This window comes from Hemitrygon akajei, chromosome 3, assembly GCF_048418815.1.
Source record: "Hemitrygon akajei chromosome 3, sHemAka1.3, whole genome shotgun sequence".
NCBI lineage: Eukaryota > Metazoa > Chordata > Chondrichthyes > Myliobatiformes > Dasyatidae > Hemitrygon > Hemitrygon akajei.
In genome coordinates, this window is record NC_133126.1 from 168,380,449 (window position 1) to 168,396,316 (window position 15,868).

The window sequence follows — 15,868 nt, forward strand, 5'->3', positions numbered from 1 at the left end:
CTTACAATCTCTCATATACTTACAGAGCACCACGAGCCACAAGAGCTTCAACATTATTGCTGTCAATTTCTAAAGCTTTGTTATACTCATTCATAGCATCAACATGGTGTCCAGCTTTAAAATGGTCCACCCCAGCCTTGACACTGTGGGCAATAAGCATTAAGTTCAATTCAATATGAAGTAGATATTCAGTAACTTGTTTCTTCCCATGATTCAAATAAATTGGTATGTTGATATATTTCATCAGCAACATTTTACTGAAAATACTCATGCAAGTAAATAAAATTCATAGCTAAGGTATCTATTCATTATTTTAAAATTATATTACTGGAGATTAGAATTCTCTTTTAGAATATGCTAAATCAAAAGAACATTGAAACTAGCCTTCATCTATTCTCTCTTACCCTCAGTTATGTGCAAGAGGTTTTATGAGATTACTCTGAAGAGAAGTAAGGACACATCTCCTGGACAATATCAATCCCCCAAACAACATTTAATATCAAACAATCCAAATCAACTGAAATTTAAAACTGCAATTCATAACTTGTTTAAAAATAACCTGTTATTAAAATTTTAATCTTTTTTTAAATAAATGTGACAAATGCATAGAGTTTAAGACAAATAAATTTGTAACATTGTGAAGATAGAGTTGTTTGAAGTTCACTATGTCCAGTTAAGAAATTGCACAAGTAGATTTTTTTTGATAATACACTTGCTCTTGGTGGCTTTTTGTCAAGATGTCCTTACATATTATAACAGATAATCAATAGTATATTTTAAATATGATTCCTTTATTACTTATTTGGCTATAAACAATCGAAACATTATGTAGTTAAAAGAAGAGCTTATAGAAGTTTGTATCTACTTTCCTTGTGAGCAATCAATCCACATAACACTTCAGATCAAAAGGGTAAAATTATTACAATTCATCCTTTGGACTTTGAAGTTAATCAAATTGTAATCACATACCACTTTAATGCCCAAGATGCTGACTGTTTCTTCCTTAAGGCAGCAGCATAATCATCTCCTAAAAAATTTTTGCTGTAGGAGGAAGAAAAGAATCAATAAACTCCACATGCGAAAATTATGAAATATTATTTTAAAATACCATCAGTATTTGTAAGACTATCTCAACAGTTTAGGTCAACTTGAGTATTACTAACTGAAGTATAAATCAGCAAGAGTATTTTTACCTGTCATTTTAAGACTTTCAACTATGGAAATATAATAAAAGTCACAAATTTATCAACTATCTGATCAGCCCAACAGAATTATTGCAGAGCTCTTATACAGTAATAATCTCTGGATAGAATAAGGACATCAAACTTTTAACCACTTGATACTTAAACTGAAATTTTACTTTCCCGCTCAATGGTTTTGGCTTTGCAGCAATTAGAAGGTACAGCATTAAAATATTAATAAACTGCAGATCCCGGAAATCTGAAATCTGGTGGCGTGTTGGGGAGGCAGCATTAAGAAGAGGGACGCCTCACGTTTTAATAAGCTGGTAAGGAAGGCGGGCTCTGTTGTGGGCACAGAACTGGAGAGTATGACATCGGTAGCAGAGCGAAGGGCGCTGAGTAGGCTGCGGTCAATCATGGAAAACCCTGAACATCCTCTACATAGCACCATCCAGAGACAGAGAAGCAGCTTCAGCGGCAGGTTGCTATCGATGCAATGCTCCTCAGACAGGATGAAGAGATCATTACTCCCCAATGCCATTCTGTTTTACAATTCAAACGCCAGGGGTAAGATATGTTAAAGTGCCGGGGTTAGGACTGAGTTTAAGTTACCATTCAATGTATTTTAGTAAACTACTTAAGAACTTTTAAAAAGCTATTTATTAATGCTTTTTGAGAGGGTGATTTTAGATGCATATCATATTTATACTGAGTTAAGTATTGTATGTAATTAGTTTTGCTACAATAAGTGTATGGGACATTGGAAAAAATTTTTGAATTTCCCCATGGGGATGAATAAAGTATCTATCTATCTATCTATATCTAAGATGCCAGAAACATTCACTATGTGCTGCCTGACCTGCTGAATATTTCCCGCATTTTCTATTCAATTTCATATTTCCAGCATCTACATTTTGATGCAGGCAAGGGCAAAATGATGTATTGTTTCTGTTTTATATCCAAGGCTAAATCACAAACGAAGTCATTACTGACCTAGAGCACCAAAGAAGTTGTTAGTAAAAAGCAAAACTTTAATATTTTAAAGTTCGAAAAGCTATTAGCAAGCCAAAGGATTTTTCATATCACGTTCAAAGTAAATTTATTATCAAAGTACGTATGTCACCATATATGTCACCATACACAACACTGAGATACATTTTCTTGTGGGCATACACAGTAAATCTAAGAAACACAATAGAATCAATGAAAGATCTCACCAAAAGAGCAAACAACCAATGTGCAAAACAAACTGTGAAAACAGAAGAAAGAAAGAAATAATAATAATGAATAAATAAGCAATAAATATTGAGAACATAAGGTAAAGAGTCCTGTAAAGTGAGTCTATAGATTGTGGGAACAGTTCAGTGATAGGGTGAGTGAAATTATCCCCTGGGTTCAACAGCCTGATGATTGAGGGTTACTGTTTCTGAACCTGGTGATGAGAGTTCTGAAGCTCCTGTACCTTCTTCCTGATGGCAGCAACAAGAAGAGAGAATGGTCTGGGTGGTGGGGGTCCATGACAACGGATGCTGCTTTCCTGCGACAAAGCATTGTGTAGATGTGCCCAGTGATAGACTGGGCTATATCCATTTCTTTTTGTAGGATTTTCCTTTCAGGGACATTGGTGTTTCCATACTCATCTCATCTGGGAACGAAGCCTTGTTCACACCTATATTGCTTGGTTTTAGTTTGTAAGAGATATAATAGCATTCAATCCCTGCCACAGCTGTCGAGCTTCCTTCAGTGATGCAAGTTTGGTCCAGAATTTCTACTTCGCATGTGAGATGACTTTCTGCAGATTGTACCTGGATCTCTTGTATCTTAGTTGTTTGTCAGACCTGAATGCCACTGATCTGACCCTCAGCAGATGGTGAATCTTATGGTTCAGCCAGGGCCACTGGTTGGGTAACTCTGAATGATTTTGTGGGGACATACTTGTCTGTGAACGTTTATAAAATCCATGACAACCGTGGTGTATTCATTCAGATCCTCTGATAAGTTTTTGAACACGGCTGAGTCCATTAACTTGAAACAATCCTGTAGCCACTCTTCTGCCTCCCATGACCATCTTTTTGTTGTCCTAATCTCTGGAGCCTTGCTCTTTAGCCACTGCCTGTGTGCAGGTAGGAGAAGGACAGACAAGTGATCAGATTACCCAAGATGCAGTTCTAGACATGGAACAGTATGTCGAGATTGTTGGGACCCCTGATGCTACATGCTGATGATAATTGGGCAGAGATTTCTTCAAACATGCCTGATTGAAGTCCTCGGCTATGATTTGAAATGCATCAGGGTAGGCGCATTGTCTCTTAATCAATATTAAAATTATAAGCAGAATATTATTTCAATAGTATTTGTTGAATGTAGTGTGATACAGATACCATAGCTTAGTGTCATAAGTCTAAAACATTTTCTTATCAGCAGCACTGAACAACTCCTATATTAAATAGTTCATTGTTTATTTTTTCCCACACAGCAATACAACATTGTATGCCTACCTGGTCAATGCGGGTGTGTTGATGCTAATTTCACCCAACCAAATGAGTACAAAGGACAAAGAATTCATTTCCATAAATACACACTGTCATCTTGTTATCAGCTACCTTTGTTGTTACATTGCTTACACAAGGGTCCAAGATCAGTCATAATTTCCAACATTTCACCAACATCATAATAATTTAAGCATCAGTTTACAATTGTGTGGAAAAAAAAGGAAACTTTATTACAGCATTACTAAATACGAGTTCAAAAGTTTCCAGCTTGGCAACTGAAGGTCAGATCACTTACGTTGTAATGTTTAAATTCAGAGATGATTATGGACCTAGACTTACAGCATCATAGATAACCTGTAACCTGTATAGATAACTATAGATTGGAGGAAATTACAGACATTACACAGGTAGAGATAACATCATGCAGGTATTTGGAAAAACAAAGATGTTTTATTTTAAATCCTGTTGTTGTTTAACCAGGAGCTGAGTGTTTTTAATGGTGCTGCAGGGTGAGTTAGGATTTTCTTTGAGTGAGGGTTGTGTCCAAATTTTGTTTCTTATTAAATGTTGAAACCTGTTAGATGAAACACTAAATTCATTTATTTCATAACATTCTCTATTTTCCCCTAACTCAGTTCTTGAGCTGTTCATGTTCCAGCACATACCTCTAGCATCTCCAACCAGGATGCTTTTAACAGGGTCCCACTTCATCCATCTTCCATGTACTTCAAATTGTCCAAAATATAATCACTAATATTCTGCCCCAACTTCAACTGACTCCATAGGCAATACGAGTGAATCTGCAGATGCTGGACATAAATAAAAACACAAAATGCTGGCAGAACTCAGCAGGCCAGACAGCATCTATGGGAGGAGGTAGTGACGACGTTTCGGGCCGAAACCCTTCATCACTACCTCCTCCCATAGATGCTGTCTGGCCTGCTGAGTTCTGCCAGCATTTTGTGTTTTTATTCAACTGACTCTATGTTCTTCAACACATTTTAAATCTTTGTCTGCAGATTTCTCCAGCACCTCTCTCAAATCTGGTTGGACAACCTCACATTATTATTTTCCTCCCAAATTCTGCCTTCCATTTGACACGTCGTTCACTCCACCAATGGCAGTAATGAAGCTCCACTCTGAATCTATTTTTTGTCAAAGTCTTTCTTTCATCAATGTATCTTAACAAATCCCTCCTTTACACCATTTGCGAAGTGTCTTAGACAATACCTCCTCTTAAAGGTGTCATAACCAAGTCTGATCTCATTTTGTGAACAAGACATAACAAAAGTTTTAGTTATGTTGGATTCAAAAGTTAAGAGTGTCAAACAAATGAAATTGAAAAATATCACAGCTTTTGTTACATCAGACATTTCATCTTTTGAAACTTGGTCTCAAAATATATTCAAAAAATCTCACCTCTGTAATCCTCTCATAAGAGACGGTGAATCAATTTCACTGATTCCAAGTTTGCCCAATAAATATTCAACTGCTGATGGATTAGCAAATCCAAGTGTGTGGTGTAAAATTTTGTCATATGTTTCTGTAATATGACTATCCAGCGTTGAATTTCGCCTATGGATAAGAAAGCAAAGGAACTACAATGTTTAAAACCCAGAGCAAGAATCAGTTTGTGAATAGAACTTATGTCATCATCTGCTCCTATTGATCTGTAGTGAGGAGCAAATGATGACAAATTGAGCAGCAGTAGTAAAGAAGCACATCACTTGGCTGTCACTTGGAAGAAATCTTAGAACAAATGTCACTACTGCCATCATGGGTGGGTAAATGTAAAAGAAATCCTACTGAACTGTATAACAATACCCACATTTCATGTGTTTTGCAATGTCTTTAGAACATCAGGTTTTAAAAGGGTGAGGGAATCCAGAGTACTCTATATTACATATGCATTCATAATAAATCAGAAGAAGCTGGTCAAGATTTCTAAAGGAGCAATTTATAATCATTCAAGGAATGAAAAAGCAGTGCACAAAGGAAAGTAGTAGCCTAATTTTCACATGGACATCTCCAGTTTCCTTTTTAAACCTGATAAATTAAATAATCAAATTATCCAATTATAAACCAGACACACTTTACCAGCAATTTTTTTCTAAATTATGGCCTTTCAAAACTAAGAAAGCTTGCTAGAAGGTTCAATTTTGTGCTACAAGGTTGTGGCTCTTGCGCAAACAGTTTCTTTCAAGTAACTTTCCACATACGCATGGGACAAAAGCTTCTCAGTCAGCCAGAGCAGATCAGCTTGGACGATTATTATCATCAAACTCATGATGCACGTTGAATAATGATTTGCACATCATCTAACAAGAGTCTACTGTACACATTCTGAGAAAGGAAATTTTAAAAAAGCCACATAAACAATAAGTATTTTTTCACCAAGATAAAAATAGGAGTAGTGTAAATATTTCATAAAGAAAAACTGTCCCAATGGATTTTGCATCATCTCATTTCTGCATTATGAAGGTAGGGAGCACTCCTGTGGGGCTGACCTATGCCGTTAAATTAAACATGCAGTTCATTGGGTATGTTAAAGGTGAAAGTTGGTAAGTTCTTGATTAATCTTGATTAGGGGGAGAAGGCAGGAGAAAGGGTTGACGGGAATAGTAAACCAGACATGATGGAATGGCAGAACAGACTCGATGGGCTGAATGGCTTCATTCTGCTCCTATATCTTATGGTGAAAATGTAAGCTTGTCTGTCAGAAAGAGCATCAAAAAATGACCCGAATCATACAAAAACTTTTGAAAATGAGCATTTCAATTAAATGATGCCAATACTGTAGATCCTGAGAATTTCTACAAATTCTGCATTCATCTAATAAACTATAGAAGCCAAATTATAAATTAAGTAAATATTTTACCTATCATTCTGTAAAATTGACTTTTAAAAAAAATAATCTCAAACTATATTTTGGATAGTACTTAATATTGGAATTTAATGACAAATGCTTATATATTACATTTTAGAAAAGGCTGCATCATATTCCAAATGTTAAGCTGCTTAAAATGTTTTCTACTTAGCCAGTCCCTTGAGGTCAAGGGTGAGTTCTTTAAAATCAATGGGTGCCATTGTTGATTTTATGGAGGATGGGGAGAAGTGCCAGGTGATTAAAAAATAGTGAAATAAATAGTGAAAGAAATATGGCAGATAGAATACAATTTGCTAAAATATGAGGTCTTCCACGCTGGTACAAAAAACAGAAAAAGTGACTACAAGAGACTGAAGAAGGATCTATGTGCTCCTATATACAAATCACTGAAAATTAAAATGCAGACACAACATGACAATTAATATGATAAACGATGTCTTCCTGTACAGTAAGACAATTTGAGTACAAAAGTAATGAACTGTTACCCCAGTTACTGTATGTACATAGGACCCCAAACACAAGAATGTACAGTTGATGAGAGAAATCTGAATCAGCACACACAAAATGTTGGAGGAACTCAGTGGGTCCGCAGCATCTATGGAGAAAATTAACAGTTCCAAGTTTCATGCCTAGAACTTCACAGGACCCTGTACTGGAACACTGTGTTTGGTCTCCATGCTTAAGGATGTACTTGTAAATGAAAATGTAAAAACAAAAGTGCACAAGACTAACTACTGGGATGAGGGTTTGTCATATGACAATAGATTTATCAGACCGGTTTGCACTCCAGAGTTTAGAAGAATGAGAGACAATCTCAATGAAACATACAAAATCATTAAGGAACTTTACAAGGTAGATCCAGAGATGAACGTATCACCTGCTAGGGCGCCTAGAACCAGGAGGTGCAGCATTAAAACAAGAGGCTGCCAATTAGAACAGAGAAGAAATTTCTTTAACCAGGCGATAGAAAATCTTTGGAATTCTCATTCAAGAGACCTTGTTGGTTCAATCATTGAAATACTTCACTGGAAAACAACAAACGCTCGGGTATTAAAAGAATGAAGAGTTACTGTAGGAAAACGATGTTGACATTTACATGTCACCTGTATGCCATAAAAACATCGACCACCAAGGTCAATAAGCTCAGGTATCACCTTTTCTGTGCCGAAAAAGGTGAAATTAAAAGTCATCAACTCCCACCATGCAAGGACTACTTAAAAAAACATGCACAGCGAGCCAACTACCAGGCTGGTATATGGAGAAGATGTTTGGAGAAGGACCCACAAGTGCCAAGCTCTGTTGGCAGAGGATGGAAGATGGAGAGAGGAAGCTGAACAGTTGGTGGTGCACTGGATGGAAGACCAGCCAGCACCCAATGCCATCCTGGATCTACTGGCCTGTAACTGTCCAAAAAAATGTTCAATCCCATGATGTATGTGTGTTGCAAATGGCCTCGGGTGTACTGACATGTGCAGACTGGCAGACTGTGAGAACTAGGCATCCACCTCAGAGAGCGTGGAAAGTTCAAATGAAGATGTGGAAGACTTGGAAAATTATTATGATTATTAATAGGTTATGAAAATATGGAAAACAAAGTATGGAAAGCAGTCTTCGATTAAATATATTTTTATATATATTTTTTTATTAAATTTTTAAGAGAATTACATAAAATGAATAGAATAATAGAATAGTGAAAATTAATATTAGCCCTCCCCCCCCCTTAACATCCCTGTCTAAAAAAAAGAAAAAAGAAAAAAAGAAAGAAGAAAGAAAGAAGGATTGCCTGGATATCGGAGAATCCCCACATGCTCCATGGAGTTCAAAATAACTTTAGTATATATCTTTATTTTTTTCCCCCAAATAACTAATAATTTTATCTTCAAAGGACCTATATATTTAATCCTATCTTTTGTAGATAAGGATGCCAAATTTTCAAAAATATATCATATTCATTTCTTAAATTATAAGTAATTTTTTCCAGTGGAATGCAGCTATATATTTCATTATTCCTTTCTTTTTCAATCTTTTTATTAGTATTAATAATATTATGAACAAAATACAATTGATATATTGATAAAGGGATTACAAACATACAAATTCCCATTAGACATGAAAGAATACATAAGCAATGAATACAGTATAAATAAGTTTTCCCGAAACATGAACCATATAGATAGATAGATAGATAGATACTTTATTCATCCCCATGGGGAAATTCAACATTTTTTCCAATGTCCCTTACACTTGTTGTAGCAAAACTAATTACATACAATACTTAACTCAGTAAAAATATGATATGCATCTAAATCACTCTCTCAAAAAGCATTAATAATAGCTTTTAAAGTATATAGTATATATATGAACAAGGTAAATCTAGATATTTCATAATATATAATATAAAAAAAGAAAAACTAAAAAAGAGAGAAAAAAAAGGGGCTGTTTATAATATCTCACAAGAATACATAAACATCAATGTCGTCAACTCCGATCCTCTCAACATAAATACGATTAAAGCTGAAAAAACCAATAAGCTTGGAACAGGGTCGTATTACATCATATGAAAATATTGAATAAATGGTCTCCATATCTTTTCAAATTTAATAGAAGTATCGAATACACTATATTTCATTATTCCAACGGTCCATAGTTAAGTATGAATCTCATTTCCAAGTAACTGCAATAGCTTTTTTGGCTACTGCCAATGCAATTTTTATAAATTTTTTCTGATATTTATTCAATTTAGGTTTCGGTATTATCCCTTCAATATCGCCTAATAAAAATAATATTGGGCTATGTGGAAGTTGTATTCCAATAATTTGTTCCAGTAAGAGTCTTAGATTTATCCAAAAAGGTTGAATTTTAAAACAAGATCAAGTAGAGTGTAAAAAAGTACCGATTTCTTGATTACATCGGAAACATTGGTCAGATAAATTTGGGTTTAATCTATTTACTTTTTGTGGTGTAATATATAATTGATGTAAAAAATTGTATTGTACTATTCTAAGTCGGACATTTATTGTATTTGTCATACTACCAAGACATAGTCTTGACCAATTTTTTTCATCAATTTTAATATTCAAATCAGTTTCCCATTTTTGTCTTGACTTATGAATTCTTGGTTTAATTGTCTGTTTTTGAATCAAATTATACATACAAGACGTAAATTTTTTAATTTTTCCTTTTTTAATTAAAGTTTCTATTTCATTAGGTTTTGGCATTAACATTGTTTGACCCAGTTTATCTCTTAAATAGGCCTTTAATTGAAAATAACAGAAAAGAGTGTTATTTGATATTTTATATTTATTCTTTAAATGATCAAATGACATCAATATACCTCCTTCAAAACAGTCACCTATATATCTGATCCCTTTTTGAAACCAGTTATATAAAAGTTGATTATCCATTGTAAAAGGAATAAGTCTATTTTGAATTAGGGTTCTCTTTGCTAATAAAGATTTCTTTATCTCATCATCCACATTTATCTTATTCCATAAATCGATCAAATGTTTTAATGTTAGAGATTCTTTCTTCTCCCGTATCCATTTGGATTCCCATTTATATATAAAATCTTCTGGTATATTTTCTCCTATCTTATCTAACTCTATTCTAATCCATGCCGGTTTTTCTTCATCAAAAAAAGATGCAATAAATCTAAGTTGATTTGCTTTATAATAATTCTTAAAATTTGGGAGTTGTAACCCTCCTAGGTCAAACTTACATGTCAACTTTTCCAAAGATATTCTTGACATCTTACCTTTCCAAATAAACTTCCTCACATATTTATTCAACTCTTGAAAAAACTTCTGGGGCAGTTGTATTGGTAATGTTTGGAATAATTATTGTAATCTAGGAAATATATTCATTTTTACAGCATTAACTCTACCTACTAATGTTATTGGTAACATCATCCATTTATCAAGATCTTCTTGAATTTTTTTCAATAATAAATTCTTTATATCATTATCGACTCTTATACCTAAATATTTTATACCATTTGTCGGCCATCTAAATTGAGTTACTAATCGACATTGACTATAATCTCCTTTAGTAAGGGGTAAAATTTCACTTTTATCCCAGTTTACTTTATAGCCTGATATTTTCCCATATTCTTCCAATCTAAAAGATAATTTATGCAATGAATGCAATGGGTTTGTTAAATAAATCAGAACATCATCAGCAAATAAATTAATCTTATATTCCTCCTGGTTAACTCTGAAGCCCGCAATATCTGGATCAGTTCTAATTAATTCAGCTAATGGTTCTATCGCCAATACAAATAGGGCAGGTGATAATGGACAGCCTTGTCCAGTTGACCTTGTTAACTAGAATGATGTTGAAATTTGGCCATTTGTCACTACTTTAGCTTTGGGATTAGTATTTAAGGTTTTAATCCATTTTATAAAAGATTTTCCTAACCCATATTTTTCCAATACCTTAAATAAAAAGTCCCATTCCAATCTATCAAATGCTTTTTCTGCATCCAAAGCAACTGCCACACTCATTTCTTCCTCCTTTTGTGCCAGATGAATTATGCTGAGTAACCAAGTTACATTATCCGCCGATTGTCTATTTTTAATAAAGCCTGTTTGATCCATATGTATTAATTTTCGTAAATATTTAGATAATCTATTAGATAAAATTTTTGCTATTATTTTATAATCCGTATTCAACAAAGAGATAGGCCTATATGATGTTGGTTTTAAAGGATCTCTATCTTTTTTTGGTAATACTATTAGGATCGCTGTCGAAAAAGATTGTGGAAGTTTATGTGTTCTTTCCGCTTAATATATTAACTCCATAAAGGGAGGGATTAATAAATCTTTAAAATTTTATAAAATTCAGGCAGAAAACCATCTTCTCATGGAGAGTTATTACTCTGGAGTGATCCTAAAGCTTCTTCAACCTCTTTTAATGTAAAGGATCCTTTCTGTTCTTCTGAATTCAATTTTGGAAGAGTTATTTGTGATAAAAAAATTTCTATCTCAGCAACCTCGTTTTGTGATTCTGATTGATATAATTTGGAGTAAAATTTTTTTAAAGTTTCATTAATTTCTAAAGGTTTATAAGTAATTTTATTTGCACTTGTTCTAATTGCATTTATTGTTTTGGAAGCCTGCTCTGTTTTCAACTGCCAAGCAAGAATCTTGTGTGATCTTTCACCTAATTCATAATATCTCTGTTTAGTTCTCATAATTACTTTTTCTGTTCGATATGTCTGGAGTGTATTATATTGTAGCTTCTTACTGACAAGTTGTCTTCATTTTTCTTCTGTCATATATCTTTGGGATTCTTTTTCTAATTTTGTAATCTCTTTTTCTAATTGATCTATTTCTACCATATATTCCTTCTTAATTTTAGAAGTATAACTTATTATCTGACCCCTGAAATATGCTTTCATCGCTTCCCATAATATAAATTTATCATCAACTGAATATGAGTTTGTATCCAAAAAAAAATTGGATCTGTTTTTTCATAAAATCACAAAAATCTTGACGTTTTAATAAAATTGAATTATATCTCCATCTGTAAATCAATTCCTTCTTATCCATCATTATCATTGTCGTTATCAAGGGGGAATGATCTGACAGTATTTTCGCTTTATATTCCACACTTTTCACACTATCCTGAATATTCATTGATAATAGGAAAAAATCAATCCTTGAATAAGTTTTATGTCTATTTGAATAAAATGAATAATCTCTTTCTCTTGGATTAATTCTTCTCCATATATCAATCAAATTTAAATTTTTCATCAATGATAAAGTTAGCTTTATTACTTTTGATTTTGTAACAGCCTTAGTTGACCTATCTAGAACTGGGTCTAAACAAAAGTTAAAATCTCCACCTATTAATATTTTATCATGTGTGTCGGCCAAATTCAAAAAAGCTTTTTGCATGAATTTTGCATCATTTTCATTTGGTGCATAAATGTTCATAAGAGTCCATAATTCCGAAAAGATTTGACAATGTATAATCACATATCTCCCCACAGAATTAATTAGTACATTTTGTATTTTAATTGGTAAGGTTTTATTAACCAAAATTGCAACTCCCCTCGACCTTGAATTAAATGAAGCAGCAATAACACTTCCAACCCAATCTCTCTTTAATTTCTGATGTTCTGTCTCTGTCAAATGTGCTTCCTGCAAAAAAAGCTATATCTCCTTTAATTTCCTTAATATATGTTAAAACTCTTTTTCTTTTCACAGGTCCATTCAGCCCATTAACATTAAAACTTTAAAAATTGAGTAAATTAGTCATTCATAATACCTTGGGGAATCTCTTTAAAATTCTCCAAGTTGCTATGTGTCTCTCCCCCCCCCCCCCCCCCCAATCATCCAGGCAAAAAAAAGAAAAATAGAAGAAAGATAGACAGTAAAGAAAAAAAAAACAAAATACCCCCCCACTAATGTTGTGAATGAATAGAAACACAACATTACCCCCCTCCGTTTTACGGGTCATGGCAATCGCCATGATTACACACGTGAATCCCGCAGCAATCGATCAGAAGCTCCTCCAGCTCCCCCGTAACAAAAAAAAGATATATATAAGAAAGAAAATTAATATCTCTACTCCCAATTAATATTCCTCAATGTTTTTATCTTGCTCCCCTTCTATCATATACTTAAAGTATATTTGTATATTCTTCTACTCATAAATGTCCATCAAATCCAATCCCTATCTCAGTCTCCATCTTTAATCCATTTCATTTCCATAATTCTTTACCGCATCTCGCGAATATTAGGAAGTTCTTGTACAATCTCCTCCGCTTTCTGATGATCAGTAAAATATCTTCTTTCTTCGTCATCCAAAAAGATTATCAGTGTTGCTGGGTAGCTCAATATAAATTTGTAACCCTTTTCCCATAAGATTCTTTTCACTGAATGAAATTCCTTCTGCCTCTTCAAAAGGTCGTAACTTATATCAGGATAAAACAGAACTCTTTTCCCTTCTATCATCAATGGCCCATTTCTCTTTCTGGCACCTTCAGCAGCTGCCTTCAAGATCTTTTCTTTATCTTGACATCTTAGACATTTTATCAAGATTGATCGTGGATTTTGATCTTGTTGGGGCTTTGGTCTTAAAGCTCTATGAGCCCTTTCGATTTCAATTAACTGACTTCCCTCTTCCATTTCCAAGATTTCCGGGATCCATTTTTGAAAGAATTTTATTGAATCTTCTCCCTCTATACCTTCTTTAAGAACAACAATCTTAATATTGTTTCGTCGGCTGAAATTTTCGAGCACATCTACTTTTTCCAACAACTGTTTTCTTTCTGATGTCCAGGCAAGGATATTATCTTCCATCTTGTCCATTCTTTCAGTATTGTCTCCCATTTTTTCTTCCAACTTTTTAACTTTCTTATCCATTTTCTTTTGTTTTTCCACCACCTTATCAAGCATAATCTTCACGTTTCTAATATCTGTTTTTGTTACTTAAAATTCTTGCATTATTTGTATCAGGACTTTTCTTATGTCTCTGGAAAGTTTTCCACCTTTAATTTCTTCCTGTTCTTCTTCTTCTTCATCTATTTCTTCATCTGTGTTTTCCAGAGAGTCTGATTCTACTTCCGGTTCACTTTCATTTTCACTTCCAGTCGCAGTTGGAACTTGTAGTTTTGTTTGCACCTGTTTGTGCATACTCGTTTCTTCGCGCATGCGCAGCTCCCGCTGTTTCTTCTTACAGACCATTGATATTGCCGCAGCCTCCTGCCCTGCACCATCGGAGGCGACATGTACTTCGCTGGGAAGAGATCCAACTTGAATACGAGACTCTGCCAAAACGGCCGGGCCTCTTTCCCCGCCAACTCGCGCTGTCTTCAAAGTAGTAATTCTCTTCTGTTTCTGTTTAGGAGGCATATCTAAAGATAGTCCTGAATTGTTTATAAGTAGTTTCTAGAAGGTATTTATTAACTCTTCTTCACTTAAACTTTGCTTTATTGGTTTTTACAGGCGAGCTGGATTTCCACATCTCGATCCTACGTCATCACGTGACGTCCTCCAATATATATTCATTTTACAACCAAATGGGGCCTAGGTTATGGCCGTATGGAACCCCACATTTGAATTATTGTACTGTAATTCTATATGCTATGACAAAAGATAAAGATTGATTTGATTTGATACAACAATACGGAAAATATCATGACATTGATAAAACTCCAGAAATCTCTCCAAATGAGGTTTTTTTTTAAACCTTCTGGGGGGGGGTAACATTTTCTGCTGTACTGATGTTAATATGGAATACACACAAAAAGTGATTACTTATTTGAAGTAATAAAGCTACCAGTGGTGCAATGCTATCACATATTTTCTAACTCTAGAGATGTATACCTTGCCAAAAATCGCTGAGCATTATTCTCCTCAGATGGTACCGACCAACCCTACTGGCTCACAGACAAACACCACTGTAGTTAACTTTTCCTAATTCTTCCTTGTTAGCCATGGCATTCCAAGACTGGCAGCAAAGTGGAAGATTGATTAGATTTCCTTTGGGACTAAAATCTCCATATTTTAGGTAATGAACTGTACTGCTGTTGCAAAACAGCAAATTTCATTACATATATCAGTGTTAATAAACCAGATTCTGATTCTGTTTCACTAAGCTTCAAGTCTCAGGTGATGTGGCTGCAGAAGCTGGGTTGGTGGGGGTGGTAAACAATTCAAACATGTAAAGATACATGTACATAAACCACACTGAAAAAACAACAATTTAAGCTATAATTCAGGTTGGCAGAGGGGAAAAAGAAAGTAAGAATCTCCATTTTACCACTACTTTTAGTACCTGTAGTACGTAGGGAGATCTTCGCTACCGATGACACCCAATTTCCAATGAGAAAGGCGAGCTGAAAGTAACGAAGGCCGCAAAGTAACTGCAAGTCTTTCATGGTAACGATCAACATCTTTTACAGCAACTGCAAAACATTTTTTTTAAATCATAGATGTACGTAGAGATCAACACCTCAGTTAATAATTTTCCAATAAGCATTCGTATCAACAATCTATACCTCTTACAAGATCTCCTACTTGAAAATAAGACAAAGGATCTTCATGTTTTCCATGTGAAGGTACATCTCTTACAGGACAAAGTGCCTATAACACAAACATTTTGATTAATGCATTATACAGTTTTCTTTTATGTATTTCAGATTTCTTAAAGTCAGAGCTGGACAAATTAAGAAGATTTAATTAAAATAATAGTTTTGTGTACTTTTGTATCAGTGTCGAGTCTTCCAACTTTCATGGCTCTAAAGAAAAATTAAATAATTGGAACTTTGCTCAAATGATTACTGACAAAATGGAAGTTAT

The 15,868-nt window shown here is 34.2% G+C and overlaps 1 protein-coding gene across 3 annotated transcripts in view; it reads right to left on the minus strand.

The window, feature by feature from the left end:
* Positions 1-15,868, minus strand: part of ttc14 (tetratricopeptide repeat domain 14) — a 44,078-nt gene that overhangs the window by 15,621 nt on the left and 12,589 nt on the right. For all 3 annotated transcript variants that reach the window (XM_073041258.1, XM_073041259.1, XM_073041260.1), the window contains exons 4-8: positions 15,568-15,652; positions 15,345-15,474; positions 5,093-5,248; positions 970-1,041; positions 24-143 (exon numbers count right to left, since the gene is read on the minus strand). In XM_073041258.1, the coding sequence (XP_072897359.1) occupies positions 24-143; positions 970-1,041; positions 5,093-5,248; positions 15,345-15,474; positions 15,568-15,652 (563 nt within the window). The remainder of the gene's footprint in view (positions 1-23; positions 144-969; positions 1,042-5,092; positions 5,249-15,344; positions 15,475-15,567; positions 15,653-15,868) is intronic.